This window comes from Acanthopagrus latus, chromosome 10 (genome assembly GCF_904848185.1).
Source record: "Acanthopagrus latus isolate v.2019 chromosome 10, fAcaLat1.1, whole genome shotgun sequence".
Lineage (NCBI taxonomy): Eukaryota > Metazoa > Chordata > Actinopteri > Spariformes > Sparidae > Acanthopagrus > Acanthopagrus latus.
This window is the reverse complement of record NC_051048.1, coordinates 7,518,168-7,541,656: the sequence shown is the minus strand read 5'-3', so window position 1 is coordinate 7,541,656 and position 23,489 is coordinate 7,518,168. Positions and strand designations below refer to the sequence as shown.

The 23,489-nt window shown below is 43.9% G+C and overlaps 2 protein-coding genes across 9 annotated transcripts in view; one reads left to right on the top strand and one right to left on the bottom strand.

Annotated features, from left to right (window-relative positions):
- The window catches only part of LOC119026649 (HAUS augmin-like complex subunit 3), a 77,270-nt gene extending 64,740 nt beyond the window's left edge, over positions 1-12,530 (top strand). For 4 of the 7 annotated variants that reach the window (XM_037111096.1, XM_037111086.1, XM_037111091.1 and 1 more), the window contains 2 exons: positions 551-664; positions 12,365-12,530. The gene's annotated coding sequence lies outside the window, so the exon portion shown is untranslated. Of the gene's footprint in view, positions 1-550; positions 691-8,751; positions 8,856-12,364 lie in introns of those variants that run through there. The other 3 variants (XM_037111090.1, XM_037111089.1, XM_037111087.1) reach the window with 3 other exon arrangements.
- nat8l (N-acetyltransferase 8-like) lies at positions 2,984-18,311 on the bottom strand. 2 transcript variants are annotated; one of them, XM_037111110.1, is made up of 3 exons: positions 17,663-18,216; positions 16,183-16,347; positions 2,984-3,382 (listed from the first exon to the last, which is right to left on the bottom strand). In XM_037111110.1, the coding sequence occupies exons 1-3, from the start codon at positions 17,964-17,966 to the stop codon at positions 3,015-3,017; spliced, it is 837 nt and encodes a 278-aa protein (XP_036967005.1). In that variant the 5' UTR covers positions 17,967-18,216; the 3' UTR covers positions 2,984-3,014. The 2 variants fall into 2 exon arrangements, with proteins under 2 accessions (XP_036967005.1, XP_036967006.1); XM_037111111.1 differs by lacking the exon at positions 16,183-16,347 and having other exon boundaries at positions 17,663-18,311.
- Between the last annotated feature and the right edge of the window lie 5,178 nt (positions 18,312-23,489).

The window sequence follows — 23,489 nt, the reverse complement described above, 5'->3', positions numbered from 1 at the left end:
TGCATGAGAATACATGTTTTCTCCTGCTTCATCAGCCGAATGCCCATAAAATGATCTAAGTACTGCAAAGTGTTTTGGAACCTTACCACAAGCTGGTGTACTGTGATCAAGGAAGGAAACAAACTTTCTCATCCTGCAGCCAGTGACAGAAAAATCTGAATAAACGGGATATAACGTTTTAACAAGGGTTGGCTACCTCCTTAGATTTCTGAGCACTGGCTTGTGGCTGGTCTTGATTTCACACCCTTGTCTGGACCACAGATAATTAAGATAACTTCAAAAAAAAAAAAAAAAAAAAAAACATTATAAAAAATTACACGTCTATGGTTCCACTGTATGCCATGTGCTAGGAGTTTCTCCCCTAAATGTTATATTTGCATTCAAAGACACATTTCATGCAAATGGTACAATTTTCCTTTTTTTCCAAACAAAGAAACACACATTTCTTTTATATGTTCATCTATAAAAGAAGCTTATTTTCTTTATATATATATATTTATATATATTATATCATATATAAATCAGTTAATTTTTTTCTACGCTTTTCCAGGGCAGGCACCGTACACACACCGGGTACAGAGGCATGCCACACTTGCATTGCTTTTTGCATTCTACAGTTGGTTGGCTGGCAGGCGTGATGTCATCCAGGCAGTGCTGCAAGTTGGTGAGTTTACGAACACACACACACCCACAATTTTCCCCTCACTCTTTTGTTTCTTCTGCATCTACACCCAGACAACCACACATCATAGCCTATCCGGCTGGTGGCGTCACACTGTCTAGATGACATCAGAGTAGCGGCGGGGTCAAAGGGTCGGTCCAACAAGCTTCAAATGGAAGAATAAAAGCAGTGCCGCAAGGTTCTGTGGCGCATGCAGAGATGGGCGGGAGAAATGGGTGTTGCCTGGGACGGGGAGGTCAAAGGTCAAATGTGGAGGGTGCACAGGGTTCAAATGGAAGGTGTGGGGTCGAGCCCAGGGTTGCAGACAGATTCATGAATGGGAGGTAGGGAGAGTCTGGGGGGAGAAAGGGTGGCAAGGCAAGGAGGGTCAGTGCTATTTTCATGACGATTACATTTGTAGTCAATTTTTTTCTCTCTTTTTTTCATCTTATGTGATTTTTTTTTGTTGCTTTTTGCTTTATATGTTGCTTTTTACAAATGGAATAATGACATAACTTAGGCTCAGGGTCGTGGATGGATGAATCTACTGCTGGTTGTATGGTCAGAGGATGGAGATAGAGAGAGGTGTTATGGGAGAAACAATTTTTTTGATCGCTACATGAGTTTTCAACTGTATACACAATATAAATACATGGGGAGGAGGAATGCTGATATATCCGTTTAAGTAATTATTTGCTATTTGTGCTCAGTTGTGTACTGTAGGTTTGCAAGTATTGCTAGTAGTCTTACCCAAGTTGTTCCCCAATAACCTGGATTCAGTATGTGGATGGTAGACTGCAGCTACTTTGTAAGTAAGTAGTAGTAATTGTAGTTGTCGTAGTTTTTGACTGCAAAATTTGCATATTACAATGTGGCAAGATGTGTTTAAAGTTATAAAATTACTAATTATAAGTCAAATACTAAACATATTCAAAATGTTAGAATTTATCTGTCTTCAATCAGTAAACATTTCGTAAGTACATATAGAAAGTAGTAATGATTAGTTAGATCATACTTGATTCATAGCAAGAAAGAAAATAAAAATAGGTTAATTGTTCCTCATACCCTGTTGAGGAACGGTCTAATGTCAGACCACAGCCTCATCAGACACACACACACGCACACACACACACACACACAGTCACACACACAGTCACATGAGCAATCGCACAGACACACACGCAGACAAGCTCTGACATGCAGCTATATCTTGCATCTTGGGATCTGTCCGCGAGGAACTTCCACCCTCCTGTCACCTCAACCAATCAGAGACCCTCTCCAAAGCTTGAGTGAGAAAAAAAGGACGATTAATTGATGACAGATCCGGGCAATAATAGAAGGGGGAAGGAGAGATCCAATCAAATAATCAGTGAGAAGAGGGAAGGAGGGAGGGCGTGTGAGAAAGATGCACTGTGTTGATTCAAATCCATCCTGAACACAGGTCACACAGTGCATATTCCGGTAACCATCCTTTCATCCTTCTCTCTCACTGTGGGGGTCAGCAACACACTCTTGCTGTGCTTCAATATGGTGTCTTGAGATACTGGCTAAAAGCCCAACAGTTGGGTTCGAGTGTGTCTGTACACTCATAATGCAACGTTGCAGGGCTTTTGTAAAAGAGAGTGTGTACCACAAGCTCCCCCCACCACTTTTTTTTTTCCTTTTGTGTATGTTTGCTCATGAGGACGCCTCCCAAACCACCCAGTGCTCTGTCCACCCCCCAATGAAACAGTGGAAACAGTTCGTTTCACCCTCCTGTTTCTAAACCCGTCTGGTGACTTTTTGCTGTGTGGAAATAAGGAGAATGTGGGAGGGAAGGGGAAGGCTTGAGGTAATGGGGGAGGGGTAAAGAGGGGATTGTGGAATAAAAATGAAGGGGCGTATTGATCAGAGTCGCATTATCTTAAAACCAAAGGGGCAGGGGAGGGTGCCTAGTTAGGGTGCCAGTTAGTTGTCCTCAATGAAATCCTTTTTTTTTTTTTTATCCCACAGTGGAAAGGGAGGGGTAAAGGTACAAAAAAAAAAATAGCTTAATAAAATAGAAGAAAAAAAGAACTCTTATTTAAAATGTAAAAGTAAAATACAAAACAACAGCAACAAAAGCATAATAGTACTGAAAACGTAAGTGACTTTAAAGATGAGATAGTAGAAGTGTTAAGTAGTACTCGAAGTTATCTCTAATGACACAAAATAAATAAAAGCTGTCAGAGGAGAGGATGCGGTTGGGGCTCTCAGGTGAAGGAGGGTCGTTGCTCTCTCTCTCTCTCTCTCTCTCTCTCTCTCTCTCTCTCTCTCTGTCCCTCTCTTTCTCCATCTCCCCTCTCCATCTCTCTCTCCCTCTCCCTGTCATCTCTCACTCCTCACGGAGCTGCAGGCGGTAGCGGATGTAACGGATCTGGAAGAAGAGCCTCTCCAGCGGCGAGCGGTTCATCCCGGGGAGCCTGTAGTCCTCGCTCTGGCTTGTTCGGCGGAAGCCCAGCGACTCGTACAGCTTGTGGGCTGCCAACTTGACGGCCGTCGTGCCGAGGACGATGGCGGCGTAGTTGTTGCGCACGGCAAACTCCAGAACGCGACGACCCAGCGCCTTTGCGATGCCTTTGCCACGGTAGCGAGAGTCCACTGACATGCGCTTCAGCTCGACCGTGTTGTCGTCCTCACGGCCTTGTGCCGCCACGATTCCCACCACGCGTCCGTCGAGCACCGCCACCCAGAAACAGGAGCCTGACAGAAACAAGGGGCAATAAGTTCGATAAAATTAGTAAGAGCAGACTGTTGAAAAGATCAACACTTGAAGGCACAGTTACAGGAAGCTAGATGAGAAGATTGCCAGCTAGCATAGCTTAGCATAAAGACTGGGAACAAGGAGAAACAGTTAGCCTGTCACTGTCCAATGGACACAAAATCTACCTCCACCTATAAAACCCTACGGACATGTTTACCTGAAATGTCTAATACGTTATAACTGAGCTGTAGGGATGGATTCTGGATGGGGCCAGGCTATAAATGTTCTCCCTCTTTAAAGTCCATGTGCGAGCTATGCTAACTTGCAGCCGGTGGCTACACACTTACCGTAAAGACGTGAGAGTGGTATCAATCTTCCCATATAAACCCTTACACATCCAGTGACAAATATTTTTAGTGCCAGGGTATTTAAGGGTAGAGATCGTCACACTCAGCTGCTCCATTATACTGTGATGCTCAAGCCCATATTTCAAATCCCACTGGTCTTTTTAGCGAACTAATCTTGACGATTGCTCTCGATAAAGGAAACTAATAATTTGGATAGATGAAGGGAACAATTGGAAGGACAACAGTGGTTGAGGAAGAGAAGCTCAGATCAAAATTGAGTTGCCTGTGTTTCCATTACCAGTGTCTTGCATCATGTCGTAATGGACGAAATGCTCTGCGAGGAGAGAAATAGATGGAGTGATGCAGGGAGTAGATGAATGAAGGGGGCAGAGACCAGTAACTGACTGGTGCTTTATGACATCAGCCACTCAGTGAGACGCTGCTGATTAAAAGTACAGGCATGACAGAGCGGCCTCTTGGAGCTCACAGTGTAGTGGAGCAGTGACGCTGATCTCAGTTTTGGGGGATTAGAGAAATAAATTCTGCATTTTCCAACTTGACATAGACAGAAAACAGTATTTTTACAGCAGCTCATGCTGTGTAGGCACTTGCTAAATCAGACAGAAACTGGTCACAGATAAAAAGACTAACACACATACAGACAAGACGAACAAGGTTAGACCAATACAGATAAAAAAAATGTCAGCAGACAATGCTCCTCCAACAGAGTAGTGCTAAGAGCCTGAATACCAACCCGATTTGTTATCAATCTGCATTTATGCTGCAGTTCCTACGCTGCTTACTTTGACAGTTTGAAGTGTTCATGCTCGTGAATTATCCTCCTTTTTTGCCTCTGAGTAATAACAGATATAATAATAATTTGTTGGATAAAACCATTTGAATTGAGCTGCAAAACATTTTTTTTTATTACAATTTCCCGTATCTTTTGTTGACCGTGTCACCAGCTGCGGTTAAAATATCAGCCTTTGTTACAGAGCTAGAAAATAATAATCACTAGTTCCCAGGATGTGAAATACCTGACTAACAGTGCAGAGAAGAAAGTCAGATAAATGAATACATGGCTCATCGTGCTTCTTTTGAAATCATTACACTTTCAAACTTATTCCATCTGTTTTAAAATGCCCTTGCTTAATTTCCTTTACCGATCATAATCTTTCAAAGAAAATGTCCCTCTGAACCTCCTGTTTTTTATTATGTAACTGTGCTGAAACAGCCTCTCCATCAGTGTCAGCATTATTTACGGCATGTGTTGGCAGCGCTTATATGGTTTTGTATTAAAATGCCATCTGTTTGTTATAGATAAAGTAAATCTGACTGTTCCGTGACTGGCAAAAAATCTGCGTCCGTCTGTCGACGAGCTCTGAATCCTAATTCTCTCTCTGTGGCCTCACTCTCTCTTTACACATCCCTCTCCTTTATTTCTGCTGAATCTCTCGCCTTTACACACAAACAGCCGTTGACATTAACATCATGCTCCTACTGGAGTCCCCGTGTGTTTGGAGGGATTTGATGCCCCTGCAGGCTTGTGTTAAGCTGATCTGGAGGCTTCTGTTACTGAATGAAACAACTGTCAGACAGTATGTAGGTTGCAGCGGCAACATGAAAACCCAAGGACTCCCCGTCCTGATAGGTAGACGGGGGTATGGCATCACTGGGAGATCTGACTCAGTCAGTCTAATCTGACTAATCTCTGAGGGGGGCTTTAATTTTGAAATATATCTGTGGAGATACATATCTCCTAGAAGTGCTGAGGCATTCTAGATAACTAAAATCAACACATCCTGTTACCACTGTTTTTTAGATTTACCCTGTCCGGCAAAGTCAAATATTGGTGTCAGACTCAGGAACAAGTCTGAAATCACCAGGAAATGACAGATGAAAACTTTTTCGTGTTCACTGTCTCAGATGAAATGTCTGGTTTTATCACAGAAAAAATCCTCCCTAATTGTTTGTTTGAACAATCTCCCTACAACAGAAGTAATTCTTAAACTCATGAATGTGTCTTATCTTATCTGTACCATGCCTGTATCCATGACAGCAGCTGTCTCATCCACTTGCTACTGGCTAGCTAGCTCATTACAATAGACAACAAAAGACAGGTGTTCAAGGTAAGCTTCAGTGAGTTAGAGGCATTAATCATGTCGGAGAAGGAGACAATATATACATATTAATACATGTTTCAGGAAATTTTAAGCTAACAGGCTAATATCTGTGTTTGCTGCTCCAACAAGCTAACATCAGTAATAGCTTTTTTGACAGGCTACACGAGTTTACATCAGTGTTAGCTTCTCACACAGATTAACATCTGTGTTAGCTTCTACCACTGGTTAACATCAGTGTTAGCTTCACCTACAGAATTACAACGGTGTTTGCGTCTCAAACCAGCTAACATCGGTATTAGCTTTTCCAGCAGGTTAACATAATTGTTAGCCTCTCAAACAGACTAACATCAGTGTTCACTTACAGTGGTGCACCAATTTATGCCATAACCCTAACTCAATGTAAATCTGAGTGGTACAGACAATCTCTTAAAGCTTTAAGTGTCTTGCAGCCTTCAATTGTACTGTGGAATTAATGTTTTATTATAGGCAGACGTCAAAAAGCTGCAGTGTCACACTCGGCCGGCATTATTATGCTCGTGCATGTGTGTGTTGGAGGCGTAGGAGGGGGGAATACGTTTCCATAAAACCCTCCTGACCATCTGTCTGAACTGAGCCTGTGCCAGGAATGAGGACAGCACAGGAAAGCACACAACGCCAACCACCTCTCTGCCTATCACACTGTGTGCATTACTTAACACTGTGTCTCAAAAATATAACTTGAATCATGCAAGACTGAAATACTCAATCTCTCCTCATCCCTCCTCCCCCTCTGACTCTGCTTTTCTTGTGAAAGCTGAGCAGCGTGTATTGACCTCTAAGCTTCCTGACATCATGGCTCAAGGAGCTCCACATCTGCCACGTCTGACACCGCTACCATTACACTGCAAGGATTTACTTTAGCTATCATTATTCCTGCTGGGAACTGCACTTCCTGGAGATAGGGAGATGGAGTGAGGCTGAGAGAAAAGGAAAGAACAAAAGGCAGAGAGATAAAGTTAGAGGAGGAGGTGTGTAGGAGGCAAAACGTTATGCTCCAAAAGGCAGTTTAAACGAGATTAAAAGCTCTAGACTCTTCACAAGTCAGCAGATCTGCAGCTGAAATGTCACTGATGCCTGCTAGATTGTCACATTCAAAATCCCAAAACCATTTGTTGCAAAACCATTATAAAAATCGAACCGAAAGGACTAAGCATTCTTGTGTGAAATGGATTGATTAAAGGTTTTAGACTCAGCTTTGTGGATGGTAATTTTGTTCGGTTGGTCAGCTGGTCTGTCTACCACCAGAGTGAGATATCTCAACAATCAATCGATCGATTGCATTCATGGTCCCCAGAGGACGAGGCCTAATGACTTTAGCAATCACCCGACGTTCCCTCTAGCAACACCAGCAGGTTGACATTTGGGGTTTGGAGTTAAATGTCGGAAAAATACTGGATGGATTACCATAACATTTGGTTCACACACCCCAGATAAATAACCTTTAACTTTCTATCATTGCTTCAAAATGGTATCTTGTCCATTACTTTGGTTTGTGACCAAATACTGACAAACCTAATGACATGACATGACCCATCAGCCTCAGCTGTTTCGTGTTTAGTGGTAATTAGCAAATGTTAGCATGCTAAGCTGAGACGGTGACCCTCATAAACATTACACCTGCTACAAATTAGCAAGTTATCATTACCACAGACACAGAGCTGCTACCACAAACCATATTCGTATGGCGACCATTTTCCTCTACAGTCGCTCTCAGGGTACCAAGACATAAACAGGCTCTGAGAAGGCTCAATTTAGAGAGTTATATGGAGTCAAACAGACGGGATGAGATGAACCAGACTAGAACATTCCTCTCTTGATAGGACTGTTGAGTCTTAGATTGGGTTTGTTTTGTGGGGAGTTTGGTAGGTTTCCATGATAATATCTGACGGGTACAGTCGTTATTGTGTCTGTCTGCTGTTGTTGGGGGAAGCAGGAGATGGTAAAGAGAATATTGAGATAAAAGGATGAAAATGAGGCTTAAGATTTATGGATAATCTCTCTCCTTTGTATCTCTTTTCTAGCTCCCATCTATGTTCCCTCTTTCCCACTAAATACCACACATAACAATTCACACAGGTGAAGCTGCTTTGTCACCACAAGAGGGATTGAAAAGAGGGAATAAATACAATTACGTAAACAAACAGACCTTGACAGCTCTTCCTGTTGTGTTCTTGAGCAAAGAGTTAATATCCCTGTCGCTTCAGTACAGCAGCTAAATGCTTAAGAGTAGAGCCTAATAAGCTACGAATACAGCGCACCGCCTGTGTTTGAGAGTGTCTAACTGAGACTAGGAAGTGTGTGAATGAGCTTACTCACTCAGAATAGGGAAAAAAAAGGAGTTAGAGACAGAGAGAAGAAGTCATTCATCGGTCTTCTCTGACAGAAAGAGTGAGCAGAGGAGGAGGGAGGCGAGGCATCTGTGGTAACAGTAATAGTGATGAGCCTGAAAGGATCCATTATTGCTGCGAGGGCATGCAAACACAACGGGGGGAGGGAGGACAGAAAATCTACCATTAATACGGGAGGGGGAGGGGGACCTGAAGAATACAGATGATCTCAAGACGAGAAATACATCGCGGCCGAGAGTGAAGGCGGGAAACACAGGAGGTGGAAATCGCTTGCAATGATTCTCGCACGAGCCAAAATCTGATTACTGCGTTCACAATGTGACGGATCTAATTTCTCTAACTACTTTACACGGATGTTAATATGCCTCTGTGCATGTGTGTGGGAGTGTTAAATACTGGCTGATGTTGCGATATGACGCCTGTCTATATAGACAAAGAAAAAAAAATTGCGCACATACACGGGAATATTTTTTTATGGTGTCTAACAAGATTATTCTCTTTTTTTGTTCAGATGAAAAACGGAGGGATAATTTGGTTGATAAGCGTTCAGTCTAGACGCCGCTTCACTGCGCCGGAGTTTGCTTCGCTGTGAGCCAGACGCCATCCTCTGTGGGTGTAAGCCCTGACAAAAGCTGATAAGTGGCTTGACTCTATTCTCTGTGCATTGTTTCCATTCGCTTTGTGTTCCACTGATTAAACTGTGAATTGATTGTTATTTTTATGATATTTTTATATCGCTCCGCAGCACGTCATATTTGCAGTGTACATTAAGCACTAAGTGATTAATGTTTCAGGACTGTTGCATCACCGCGTGATTAGGCTGATCTGACCAGGCGATGGAAACCATTTTTGCCAGGAAGCTAATACAAGAAAACACAACACCAATTCTGTTTATTTTAAAGGGGACCCTACAATGCTTTTTTAGTTATTTCCTTTCCTGTAGTGTGTTGTAGATGCTTGTGCCTGTAAAATGCCTTGATAGTTAAAAAGGTCAAAGTCTGCACCAACAGAAACTCCTCTCTCCTGCAGAAAACATTGCCCCAAAACGCCTCGTCAGTAGTCCCACCTTGAATTCTGTGACTTTGTGACATCACACTATGTCACTGTGTGACATATTTGCATTATTTATGTCCAGTGATTAGTTTGGCAGGTAAGAATTGATATAGCACAGCTGCTCTGTTGTTGTTAGTGGTGCTGGGTCAGGCATGTGTGAGCTGACCAATCTAAGCGGGGAGTCCTTAAAGAGACAAGAGTGTTTCAGACAGAGGGGGAACACACAGCAGTTTCTTTAAAAGAAAATTCTTAAGCTGCTTCTGAATGTAATTTTTTTCGGTGTTGTCCAGTCTTATACAACACTCACAACCTTCCTAATGCCCTTCCATACATACTGACTCACCCTCCTCCTCGGGTCAGAGTGCATGCTGGGAGTATGGATTAGCCTGTCATATAAAATCCACGCGTCAGCTCTTTCTTCCTCCGTCATGGACAAATGAGGGTGAGAGGACAGCGGTCCCCGAGACACACTCTCCAGATGTTTACACAAACACACAACAGCACAATTACATTGAATGAATAATTCATGTGTATTGACGTACAGTAGAGGAAGCCTTTAAGCCAACCCCAATATGCAAAGGATGCACTGACCTGTGTGTTGTAACACAGACTCACACTCACACTGTTACACTTCCATTAGTTCTGACAAACTCATTATCTGGCCCAATCTGTTACTGTCAGTTTTACTGCCTTCCTGCCCATCAACGCACATCATTTGTTTATATGCAAACATGCTGGTAAGTGCCCATATTCAACACAACGTGCACTTCACTGTGCGCATGCCATTGTTCACATGGCTGCTGCTGCTACAGCCTGAGCCCCTCTCCCCGCCTTCATCCCTGGGGTCAAAGGCCGTCAGGCTAGGTTTCACACTAACATGCAAAATGTGACTGCAACCTATTACAATCTAGACCTCCCTATGTTGTTCTTGGGTAAATCAAGCTGGCTTGAGTAAAGCCAGAGAAATTACTTTTCATCTAAAGAAGAAAAAACTAATCACAAGTAAAACAAAAAAAAATGTTAAAAAAGAAGTTAAAACATATTTGTCTCTAGCCATTAACCACCACACATAGAAGGGACTTTTCCAAAACTATGCTCAGAGTTGTAAAGTAGATTTATTTACACAAGTCATGTTTTGTTCATGTAGTCGAGTGTGTTTTATTCGGCTCCGATTGCTACCATGTGCACAGTCTGATCAGCCAAGTCTCATGAGACTTTTGCAGAAACCAGTCAACGCCAAATTAAACAGACTCTCCTGCAACTGGTCACAATTTCCTGACACTATTTGTGGTCTCTTCTGAACGCTTCAGTATGACTCAGCAGTAGTTTTAGTCTAACCAAAACAGATTTTTCTTTGTTCTGTTTTGTTTGGAGGAATTGTGTCTGAAAATTCAAAAAGTGGATTAATAGATGTGTCTACAGTGTTGTTCATATTTTCAACGAGATTAGCTGAATGAAGTAATCAAGGTCAGCTATAGTTAATTTGCTGGAAAAATCTTTTCAATTGATTTCATCTCTTGAATTCTTTCATCAGTCGTTAACACACCATTGGTGGACGTATTGATTGAAGTAGGACAGAGAGAGATGGATGGAAAGAGGAGGGGTCGGAGTATACAAAGAGATTTATGCTAGCAGATGTTGTATTCTAATTGCAGCTATTGAATTTGCCAAACTCTTATTGAGCTGTTGAATTTGAATAATGGACTTTAGAGTTATTTCATTCTGACAGTTTAATTCATACAAATCCAAACTCAGCATTTGAACTTAAATTAAATAAGCGCCCATGTGCATACATGTCTCTCATCAGCTTCAGTACAGCCGTATACTGTACTCCTAACTTAAATTGCTCCTTTAATTTGGTTTACATTCTTACACGCATACAATCACATGCTATCACCTACGCAGTCTGTGGCCAGTGTTTTCCATTCATATTTGGAATATCTCTCAAAAATAAAACTCTCCCTGTCTTCGCATCTCTCCCCCCTCTGCATTTCAAGAAGTGTTTCTCTATTAAAGTGATAGATTAATTGTCTGAGCCACTCTCCCCCCCTTCATCTCAAGGGGTCACAGGTCGTCAGGCTGGTCTTCACACCAACATGCAAAATGCCACTCTAACCTATTACAGTCTAGACCTCCATATATTGTTCCCGGGTGAACTGAGCAGGCTCGACTCAAGCCAGAGAAATCTCAAAGAGTCGCTACTGAAGCTGCTGTTGACACGCCATCCGCTCTCTCAGATGAGTGTCTCGGTTCAATATTGATTTAAGCAGAATGTAAAACAAAAGACACGTGTGTGCATGTAGCATACCGTTAGTAATGGACTCAAGTGTCTCTGTGTGTACAGGCTGGGAGCAGCAGAGTCAGCCAGGGGTGGCGGTGACGGACTGAATCTTTAATCAATATTAGGAAATATGAGTGGTGGCATGGCGAAGAGTTAGTGAGGGGCCAGCCTAACCGTTAATGCTATGCTAAGCTAACTGGCGGCTGGCTGTAGCTTCATATTTGGTATACAAATTCGAGGTGGTGCTGTTTTTCACAAAACGTAAAATTATTCCTCTTATAATGTGTTTTTTTTACAAGGGATGCAACTTATTTTCCAATGTAGATTGTTTAACAATTATATTGTTTAGTTTGATATGTCAGAAAATAGTGACATATGCTTTTCAGTGCTTTGCATGCCCCCCCCAAAAAAAACACAAAGACGTTTTAATAACGGTGATATAAAAATAAGAATATATATAATAAGCTAGAGACTGAAAATATCCAGTCCAGACCACCAGCTGCAAGGCTAACTGAGCTAACTAGTTAACGGCAGCCACAATTAGCAGTTACTCTGGTGAAATGCCCCCCATGTGTGCTTTAACTATCAATTTAAGAGATGCTCAGGTCTTACATGTTGCCCCTGTAAATGATTCATTCATTATCAAAAACGGTTGATGATTAATTCCCCGAGCCGTAATGACTAATTCATTTGACATTTCTGTGAATGTTGTTTGTGAATGTGTGCGTTAACTCCTCCTGCTAAAGTATCGCATGAATAGTAACAATTTTCTGCACTTTCTGTTTTTCAGGTTTTGAAAGACACTGAATGCTGTTTCCTTTAGCCAAGAGGAAACATCACTTCCTCTGTGCCAGGATGATGGATAGCCCAGTTGGCCACTGCGGCGCCTTGTCTGCACCGTCGGAGGAGATGAAAAATTGAGAGGAAGAGGAGGAGGAAGAGGAGGAGGAGGAGCGTCACAGGTGGGAGACAGAAAGAAAATGCTGTGGCTTAAAAAACCGCAACAGGAGGGAGGGGTGGCAGAGAAAAAGGATGCCTTATTAATCTGAGGTGTCGGAAGATACACCCAGGAGATCCCTTTGTCTGTGTGCTAACCAGCAAAGTGTTTGTTTCTCTTTCTTTCTCACACAAACACAAAATATATCTGAGAGCCGAGGAGCACACCCCCCTTCCTCGGATGCCCCCATTTTCCTATCCGGCACTCACCTCCTTCCCTCCCTTCGCAAGTTTTGTCTCCCTCTCTCTTTCCCTTTCTGTCCGTCTCCCTCTCTCAGAGCTAAAATAAGCACAGCAGGTACCGCTGGAGGAAGCTGCTATCCTTCTCTCTCTCTCTCTCACACACACACACACACACACACACACACATACATACACAGAGCCACACCAGGACTGACCGGCAGGTGTTATAAAGTCTCCTGCATTAATGGGACCCCGCAGTGGTCATGACGCCTCATTAAACAGCCAGTATTATTGAGTGGGTATCACATCAAGCCGGGGGAGGATTTGGCTCTGGTGTCTGGTGTTGCCCTCATTATATTACATTAACTTTTTTGGACGTTAAGCTGCTTCGGAGTGACCTATAGTGATTGAGCAAGTGCGAGGGGAGAGGGCGTGTTGCCCGCCTGCCGCTCGAACGCAAAAGGGGAAAGCTCTTTCGTTCTGCACTCAAATTTAGTTTTCATTTTAAGAGAAGCTGTTTGAAAGACTCTTTGTTTGGTTGCCCTGCGGGATTAAGCGACCAAGAGGCGTAGCAATGCTAACTCTGGCATTCATTTCAGCGAAAAGAAATAGCGTGTGGACTACTTGATGAGAACAGGCGCTGACACGAGCCAGGCCTGTGACGCGGTGAGAAAAACACTGCGAAAAATGTTGTGCAGATGAACACGTCAGTAAAGGAATCACTTTGGATGGTGCTCGGTGCCTGGAAAGTGTTGTTACTGGAGGTCGACTTAAATATTTTAGCTGCTTACTAAAGGTCTGGAAAGCCTGTGAAAGATTGTTAGCTGAATTAACCAAAGATGGCCACAATGCTAGCTAATTTACTTCAGCGTGTTCATTATAAAGTTGTTCACTGTTCCAATTGTCAGTTTCAAAGATATTTTTCAACTCAAGAACGTCCCATTTTGTCATAAAAGTGCGAAAACTAGAACTGAGAAGGTGATCACATAGCCGCCAGTAATCAGGGTCAGCTCAACTGAAGTAGTTTAACGCGCTAGAAAAAACTTAATTTCTTAGTTTCTTTTCGTTTCTGGCCGTTAACACACCATTGGTGGACGTATTGATTGAAGAAAGACAGACAGAGATGGATGGAAAGAGGAGGGGTCAGAGTAAACAAAGAGATTTATGCTAGCAGATGTTGTGTTGTAATTGCAGCTATTTGAATTTGTCAATACAGAGACTGTAAAGGCTTCTGACAGTTTAATTTAGACGTGTTCAAACTGAGCTTCTGAAAACTTCAATGAAAAAAGGGTCCATTTGTGTTCATATCTCTGCATATGAGCAAACATAATTGGCAGCAGGGTGACGTGGCTCCAGTCAGTCAGTCTTCCTCTATTACCCAAGCAGTCTGTGTTCATTGTCCACTTGTTCAACTAATATTTCACTTTATTGTCAAAACATGTTTTCCCTCCCCTTTTCCCTGTCTTTGGATCTCTCCCCGTCTCTGCATTTCATATAGCGTTTCTCCATTAAGTTGATTAATTGCCGGGTGGCACCATTACAACATTTGTATTCTGCGATGCTCCTATTGATCATCCACGACGTCGAGATGTCTCGGTTATGAAACACTGATTAAGAATTATGATTAAAGCTCCAGAAGATTAATCCTTACAAGCATTCATGCATCAAACAAACAAACACACACGCACACAATCTAACAAACAGCAGACCTTATTTTGCCTCTGTACCAAAAACCTTTTTCATGTGCATGCAGCCTGTAACTAACGATTACGTCCACTGTAAATTACTTTCCTGATTAACTGATTAGTTGTTTGGTCTATAAAGTGCTCGAAATATTCACATTAAAGAAGCTGGACACAGTTAACTTGTTAGCGCCGTTAGCTCTGCAGCTAGCCAGACTGACTATTAGTTGAGTGTTAGTGTTGACACAACTAACACAACTGCTGGTGAAGTTTTGGTTTTTCAGGCATGGTCCCTAGCTGGCAAGCATGCTAACTTCAGTGTCTTTGTCATAGCATCGGAAGTGTTTCTTCTTCCTGTTCTGTTTGAAATGTTTTCAACTGAAAGTCTTACATATTGCACCTTTAACTCAATGACATTGGCAGATTATCATCAGTAATTTGGATGTAATGTCTGAGTGGGTAATGACAGTGTTAGAACAAGCAGAACAGGCTGCTGAGTTCAAAAAAATGCCATCGGCTTACTGTCATGGAGTCTTTAAAACCAGGAAAAGGCAAAACGTACGCCCTATCACAATATAACAATACCCAAAATCTCAGAGAACATCAAGTCAGAGACCTCAGCATGTAGAACCTCATCGCTCAAAACAAGAAACTACTGGACAAAGTGTGTTTTTAGGGTCTTAAGTACAACAAGTTTGCGTTCTGTACATAATCACGTCCTCCTCCGCCGACCTGCACACACTTCGAACATACAGCACACCCACCACAACAAATGGCGGTAACGCGAGAGGAGCCGTCTCCATCAGCACTGCATGTTGGCGCCCCAGGTGTTCGTCCCTCTCCGGGCCCATTCAGTTTGCACGGATATAATCATTAGCATTGTCCAGGAGCAGTGGTGCCTGACCCCCTCTAAACCATCGGCGGCCCTGCGGCAATAATGGGAATGCTAAATTGCAATTGTGTGTGCAGTGGATTACCAGGCCAGAGGGCACAATGTCAGGGAGAGGGGGGGACAATGGAGGGGCAATTGACCGGCTCAACCAACACCTGCTTTTTATATTGGCCCACGTGGTTTGGGTTAACAGGGGATAAATGTGTCCAGGAAGTGACATGTATGAACGTGCGTCACGTGCTCGTAGTCGGGGGTGGGGGGGGCCAATCACTCGCACCCGCAGCTCCTGAAGAGAATGAATAGTTTGAGATGACACTAGAGGTGGATTGATTTTTTTCCAATTAGAAGCTTTAGTGGAGGAAATGAGCCCCGGCCGACACCGAGCGTACTGCAGAAAGTGTATCAGCAGTTTCCTTCCGTGTGATCAATAGCCCTGTGATGCAGCAGCAGCCCCCGCCTCCCCTCCTCCCATCCCTTCCCTTCTCTTCTCTCCCCCCTCCTTCCCTCCCTCCTAGCCCGTGACCAAGTGGAGCTCAGAGAGGAAGCAAGTGGGGGAAGGAGTAAGGAGAGAAAGAGGCGCGGAGGAGGGGTGGGAAAGAAGGGTGGAGGAGAAGGAAAGCAGAGAGAGACGACCTGCATATTTGATGAGTTGCCTCTGGACTGCCTGGAGACTCTTTGGACCGAGACACTTTTAAAGTTTCAAGTACAAGTCACTCTGCCTTTCATCTAGTTTGTCGTCTATCCCTCCTGCTGTGGCAGAGTTACAGACTCTCGACTCTTAACTCAACCCTGGTGCTGGAGCATTGTCGACTGATCAGCTCAGACAGTGTGCAAGTTTTATCTCCCTCGCCTTACCTGTGGGTGTCATGTAATAAGCCTCTATGTCAGCCATGTCCGTGTGCAGAGCACAGTCCAGATAACCGTGGATAACTTTCCTGCTGTAGTAGTAGCGCGCACCCATGAGAATGAGGGGCGCGCAGCAGGTCAGCGTGACGGACTTGGTCATGAAAAAGCACATTACTATGGAGAAATGGAAGAAAAATAAACGACACCTGTCAGAAAAGAGAATCACATGTTTGATTTTGGCCGGAAATTTGAGCCCAGGCACACACACAGGCACAGATACAGAAGAAAATGAGACGTGACACAAAATGAACACTTTGATAAGGAGAAGTCAGAATCTGTGAAGTAAGGCACGTTAGAATAAAACTTTTGTCAGAGAGGACATGTTAGTGTTGGGATTCATCAAACCACAGTTCATTCCACACTGGAGTAATTAGTCGGATGTGACGCTGGGGGGCGCAAAGTTGGGGGGGGGGGACACACACACAAAACAAGCAGGGCTCGGATGCTGCATCGCATGTTGTTGCGTGGCATGCAATTACCGAGGAGTTAGTTCACTCCACTGCGCCTCAGCCTGCTGCGAAGCATCAGCCGACGCGCAGTGGGGAGAACTGTCTGACCGTGAGACACATTCAGGGAGCTGGAATCAGTTTTTTTTTCCACGGGCAGGGCTGTCATGTTTTAACTGACTTGTATGAGTGTGATCTGATCGACGCCAGATTTGTAACCTGTGCGGGGTTCTGATTCGAGCCTGCGCGTTGATTTTTCGGCGTGCGTAAAATCACGACAGATGGGGGGGGTTAATAAGCGCAACATCAACAAAAGCCGGAACGAGATCAGTGCATGACTGGCGCATTGGCTGCTTGTGCAGAGGCGGAGGGGTGGGAGGGAGGGAGGGAGAGAGAGAGAAAGGAGGGGGTGCGCACCGCGGTTGGTGAATGTGTGTGTGTGGAGGGAGCTCAGGGGAGTGCTTTTTTCCGGGTACGTGCGCGCACTCCCCCCCATGGGCAAATCCCTCAAAATTCATTCAGTCATTCATTCCCGGCACCGGCATGTCATCACATCACAGCAGCGGCAGCAGTGGCGGGCCCCGCCGGTCACGCACGTGCACCATGCGCCCCGGCCATGCCTTTTGTTGCATGATGTGCAACATGCCGGTTGTGTGAGCCGGCGAGGACGCGGAGCCGCTGCAACAGAGTTTCAACTTGGCTTGCGCATCGGGGGGCAAGATAGGGTGAATAAAACACGTTCGATTGGGATCGGGATCGAAAACAAGTTCCTCCAGTAAATCACAGCAGGGTGCGAATATTTGGAGAAGGGGAAAATTAAAAAAAAAAAAAAAAAAGCGCACTAGCATTCAGGCTGAGTAAAGACTCGAGTCCTTTATAATTCACGTTAAGGGTTGTGATGAAGTTTTCTGAGTGATTAGAAGGGAGGGGGGGAAAAAGTGGGTCTGAAGCCTGACAAAAGCCACACGATGCAAGGCACTTACCTGTCAGGAGAGCGTATAAAAACTGGGTCTTGGGCTGCTGCCTGAGCCCCCTGAACGCCGTGTTGGGTATCCTCTCCATGATACCCTCGTAAAAGATGCGCCGCACCTCCTCCTGATCCCCGCGCTCGAACTCGCGGATAAACACCGCGTCTCTCCGCGCGTCCTTGGCCTCGGCGGCGCTCAGAGCCGCGCTGGACGGAGGGGCGCTCCACATGATCGACTCTTTTTTGGTCCCAGGTATAGCATCGTGCTCGTCCGCAACAATTTTAGTCTCGCAAACCATTTTGGGAGACGAAAAATGCATGCAACTGGCCGCGCGGAAAAAAAAACCCCAACAACAACAACAACTACTGGTTCGGAGGAAAAAAAAAGAGAGAGGGATGGGGGGAGGAAGAGTGAGAGTGAAAAATGTGGATGATGTGTGAGATTTATCTTTAAAAAACAGAGAAACGGATGAATGGGGGATAAGACGAAAGGGGGATGTTCTGCTGCAACCCTGAGCGTTTCTGACGACCAAGACTTGCCAGCGTGATTCAAGCAGTATTTATAAACGCGCAGGGCGGGTGGATTCAGGTTCAGGGGTTGGGGTGGTCCTCTCGCTGCACAGATTGGTGGAAACTGCGCCGTTAAATGCTGATGGTCGAGAGAGGAGGAGGAGGAGGAGGAGAGAGAGAGACAGAGAGGGAGAGAGAGAGAGAGAGACTCAGTCGCTCCCTCCGCGTCTGACCAGGCTTGTGTGTGTGTGTGTGTGTGTGTTCTTTGGATGCGTGTGTGTGTGTGTGTGATGGGCCAGATTGCGTAGAGAGAGGTTGTTTTTCTGAGCCGTCTCCATGACGCCTTCCAGTGAGGAGGATGCCCCCCTGTTTGTTGAGATATCGCGACTAGAGAGAGAGAGAGCGAGAGAGAGAGAGAGAAAGAGAGAGAGAGAGAGAAAACGGATGCGATACGCGGCACAAAGGCTCAAGGTAAACGCGGGGGCGATGCGTCACACAGAAGGGAGCTCAGAAAAAAAAACCCTCTCTCTTATGCTGTTCTTTCTTTAGAAAACGGGGTCATTACGAGTTATAATCTCTCTTTATGGTTAGATTTGAGTCTGCCAGGATATCTGTGGAACATCTCGGCTGTTGCGCAGATAAAAAAAAAGACTCCTGTGGCTGCGAGGAGGAGTCTGATATAAGTCGTATAGATTTATATCCTGACATGAATCGACGTTAAAATGACTTGAGCCGCTGCCGTGGTCTCCCCTTGTGTCGGAGTGGGAGCTGCGCAGCCTCCTCCGCCTGTTGACTGACAGCTCTGCTGCACTGCAGTGATTCCTCCAGCGGCTTTTCCCCCTTTCGCTTTGTCACCCCTGCTCCTGTCGCACACCAGCCCCAACATGGGAGATTATACCTCGCCTTACTGCGCATCTGAAAAAAAAAAACACATCCCCATTAAGCTTATCTGTCGCCAACTCGCAGCGCGCAAACCCCCCCGCGGCTTTACGCACGGACTGGTGGCGACGATGCTGCTGCTGCCTCTTTGTTGTCCCCCCCCCTCCCCGACACTCCCTGCGATACAGACCCGTGTCTGTCGTTACAGAGTCCAGTCCTCACGATCAGAAGTGCTGCCGTGATTTACGCGTGCTTTAATGTAACGAACGGGTGGAGGTTTTTGGGAGACATTCACCTTTTCAAAAGACGAGGGGAAAGAAAAAGGGATGGAGACACGATCTGTCGCGTCAGGATGCGATGCGGCTGGGAAAACGTCTACACACCACCACAGCCCTGCGTAAAAACCGCTCTATGAAGTTTTCCTTAAGAGAGAAAAGTTCATATTGTCATCAGGGGGACGTGTGAGGACCGTGTGAACCCGCGGCGCTTTGTGGCGGTCGCGTATGTAGAGCAGAACTAGTTTGAACTGGATCATCTGAGGCAACCTGCTATTGATAAGGCTGCATCCACCCCCCACTCCCTCCTCCTCCTCCCCAAGGTGCCCCCTCCCCCTTCTCCTAACCATAGACGAGGAGGAGGAGGAGGAGGAGGGCAGCGAGATAACCTGTAAAATGTCCTCACACACTCTTGTTCAACCCCAGTCATTTGTTCGACTAAAAAAAAAAATGCGGTGGATAGATGGGTTTCTACGCATCAGCATCCGCTCTGCTGCACGACCCGGGTGGAAGATGCTCTGAGCATGCGCAGTCTCTCTCTCTCTTTTTTTTTTTGGCTCGGCTCCTGGGAGTGCTGCCTTCAAGTGCCATTGGTAATGTTGCGCACAAAGGGGGGGGAAAGTTGCCAACTTAAGGGAAAACATCTCTCCATATAGCGACCCCCCCCCGTCACACATCATTATATCAAACGTAGTATGAAAAACATACATATTTTAGCTTCTCCGAATGTGAGCTTCATCCTCTCTCCTCCACTAGAGTGGCCACAGAAACACATCGTGTTTGTCACATCGTCACCTTTCCATTTTCTCAAACGTCATCGCATCCGCAAAGAAGAAACTCAGAAGGCACAGTTCAGTTTTATGGCCAGTTGTTGAGGCCGTGAAGAGTTTTTTTATGACCACTTAAACCATAATGAGTCAAATACTGTGAACATGAAGAAACTGAATCTGAATTGAAGCATTTATTATTCCTTTATGTCTCTTATAAGTACCTTTACAGTGATAGTAAAGAAGATAAAACATGTATTGTATAATATATACATACAGAATATTTGTTTTAGGTTCACCTGTATAACTTCATCCAATCCATCACAATGGGCCAACAGTGAAACTTGTTTTTAAAACATTCAGCTTTTCATGACTTGTGTTCAAAAACTGTTGTTATAGTGAGCATTGGAGCCAGACTTAGTGTGTCCAAGAGTTAAACAAATTAAAATGGTGTCACATGTACTGCAGGCATAAGCTTCATTGCACTGGACAGTATTAGATCTGAAGCTTTATCTCCTGAAATAAAGCGATAAGTGGATTGCTTCCTGTGCCACTTTCTGACTTTTTTTTTTTTCCACTGACTACATTGTCATAGCCTGTAAAACGACTGCTGTAAGACAGTAAACGTTCCAAATTAGAACCGAGCGCTTAATGACAAGTACTTGGTAACTAGATACGACACAAAAAACATGGAGTTGCTGTGCCCGAGTGTGTCAGCCTCGGCCAGCACCGGCACGGGAACACCGCAAGCGTTTACATCCATGTTTTCATGTATTGACTCTATCTGGTTGCACTTGGGTGTTGTGCCACTGCCACTGGATGCACTTTAGTTCCAGCATTTTGAGTGTGGGGTTTTCAGTTGTAATGCCGCCTGTCTACCACAAGGCGTTGCTGCTGCTGCTGCTGCTGCTGCTGCCCTGTTGTAACAGGAAGGCCGGTTATCAGTCAGGGCTCAAATTACCTGAGCTTCAATAATGTAGTTTGACATTCGCTGCTTTTTTTGTTTGTTTGTTTGTTTGTTTGTTTTATTGCACGTCTGTGTGTGGTGGATCCAATTGGAACCAATCGATCGATCAAATTCAAATGACACTGAACCCTAACTACAATCATCTGACAGCTTCAGTTACTAAATACTCTTAGAACATTTTTACAGTTATGGATAAAAACTGGTAAGACCTTAAAAGATATGATGTTTTGTTATTGATGAAATGAGCACTCACTTAATCAATACGTAGTCAATACTGACAGAAAATTGATTGGCAACTATTTTAAACAATCCCTAAAGTCATTTTTTGCATAAATATGTGAGGTTTGATGCTTTTTCCTTTTGATTTATAGAATAAATTATTCTATTTTGGATATAAATGTTGAGGTTTCGGCCCATCGGGTTGAAGCAAACACACATTGTGAGGGTGTCACATTGGGCTCTGGCTATCTGTGACAGCATTTTTGTTTACAAAACAAAAACTCAGTTGATTAACAGAAAAGAGAGTACGCAGATTAATGCATAACAAAGACGATCAGAAGTTGCAGTCATATAGAAAAAAAGTTAAAAATCAGCTCCACCTCAGCCAACTCCAGCAGTAAGATCCTGCTTTTTCAGTGTATTTTCCTGATTATACCTCCCAAATTTGACATTTAAGGGACATTTTCAATGCAGCGGTGTATTATGACTGTGTGGTATTTCAGCTTTTACTAAAGTTAAGGGTTAAAATAATTCCCTCACCACTGGGAGTGACACATCATCTCCTATCTCATCCAGTACCTGAGCCACTCTAAAACAAACATCAACTGAGATGTTTGAACTGAGCTCCAGGCATGTCCTGGGAAAAAGATACATAACGTTTTGTAAATTAGCAGAGACGAAGTAGTCAAAACCGTTGTGAATAAAAATGCGTTTGTTACCATTTCTTGTGAGTGCATTTAAATACCAGACAGTATAAGATAAGATGTTCCTTTATTGATCCCCCTTGGGAGAAATTCACAGGCAACACAGCAGTACAGAGGGAAGTGAGTAGCAAAAAATAAAATAACAACTTGAATGAAAATATGATAAAAACTATTAGAATAAAAATAAACGTACTACATATAGTACCTGTCCTTGTGTGTGCGTGACATGTGCAATATATGATAAATGTGACTGTGCAAGGCCTGCAGTGTGCAGCTTGGAAAAACGATCAATAAGTAGACTCAACATTATTATTATATCAGCAACTTGAAATCGCGTCACTTTGTCTAATTCTGTTATAATTTCCCTGAACCGAAAAACAATTTCTGGCACAGGTCGTCGTAGCGAACACATAACATGTAAGATGCCTCGGAGCGTTTGTCTGAAACTGTTCTCTCTCTCGATGCAAACGCAGGCCAAAACCACTTTGAAAAATGTTTTCTGAGTGACACGTCAGTCGGTTTGCCGTAACCTCAGGACACGGCTAACAGTTGAAAGACAAATATGTGAAAAGCGAGGTGGAAAAGCTTGTTTTTGACGGCCTTGCCACTATCTCAGTCTGCCCCGTCTCTGCACAGAATGGGCTTGTAGCTGCGTATAGGCTGTTTTATATCCATGACAGCCCAACACCATATAGCCAGCTACTACTCACAAGTGTCTCATTCTAAAAAGTCCATGTGAAAGCGAGCACTACATTATAGTATTATTCTTACACCAATCCCTCACAGTGGTCAATGTCAATACCCTCATATCAACTTCGCCTGGTTCGCTTTGACAATCCCAACTCACAGAGCAGTGTCTGTGAGTGAGGAGCTACTGTTATGAATCTTGTGAAGTTGTTTTCTCATGATGAATTGTCTTGTCATCTCGAGAAAACAGCTGTTATTCCCTAATAATGACCAAAAAAATGACATCAGTTAACAGGTAAAGTAAAGTTGTCACGGGAAAGGAAAGCAGCAGAAACAATGTTTATAATAATAATAATGATAAAAATAATAATTTGTTGCAATTTGTTGCGGTCCTAAAACCAAAAGCTTTAGTCATCCTCAGCCAACTACAGCAGCAGCTTATCATGTTGTATTAGTGATTTTACTCAAAGGTGTTATCGATAACATTCAGCCACTAAATGTGCCACTCCATCTCCTCCTTTCCATTGCATCCACGCCATCCAAATCACCTGCCCCCATCTTAAGCGGTTGTCAGTTTGAGCACCAGCAACCCAGTGCATTGCTAACTTACACTGGAGATATTAGCAAGAAATCTTGATTTTAACATACAGTGTGATACAAGTTTATACTATTGGCTCACAAACCTTGTTAGAAGCTGGAACCAACACACAAAACATGTATTTTGGACCTGACAACATTTTAGAGTCATTGTTTCCCAAGCACAATAATGTTTTTTTTATGAAAAGAGATACTTTTATTCTGCACCTTTCTACTGTCAATGTATTAATTTATTTTT

Coding starts and splice junctions, on each gene's coding strand:
- nat8l (XM_037111110.1), bottom strand. CDS start 17,966: ATGCATTTTTCGTCTCCCAAAATGGTTTGCGAGACTAAAATTGTTGCG. Junction 16,348..17,662: donor TTTATACGCTCTCCTGACAG/GTAAGTGCCTTG, acceptor ATTTCTCCATAG/TAATGTGCTTTTTCATGACC. Junction 3,383..16,182: donor TTATTACATGACACCCACAG/GTAAGGCGAGGG, acceptor TGTTTCTGTCAG/GCTCCTGTTTCTGGGTGGCG.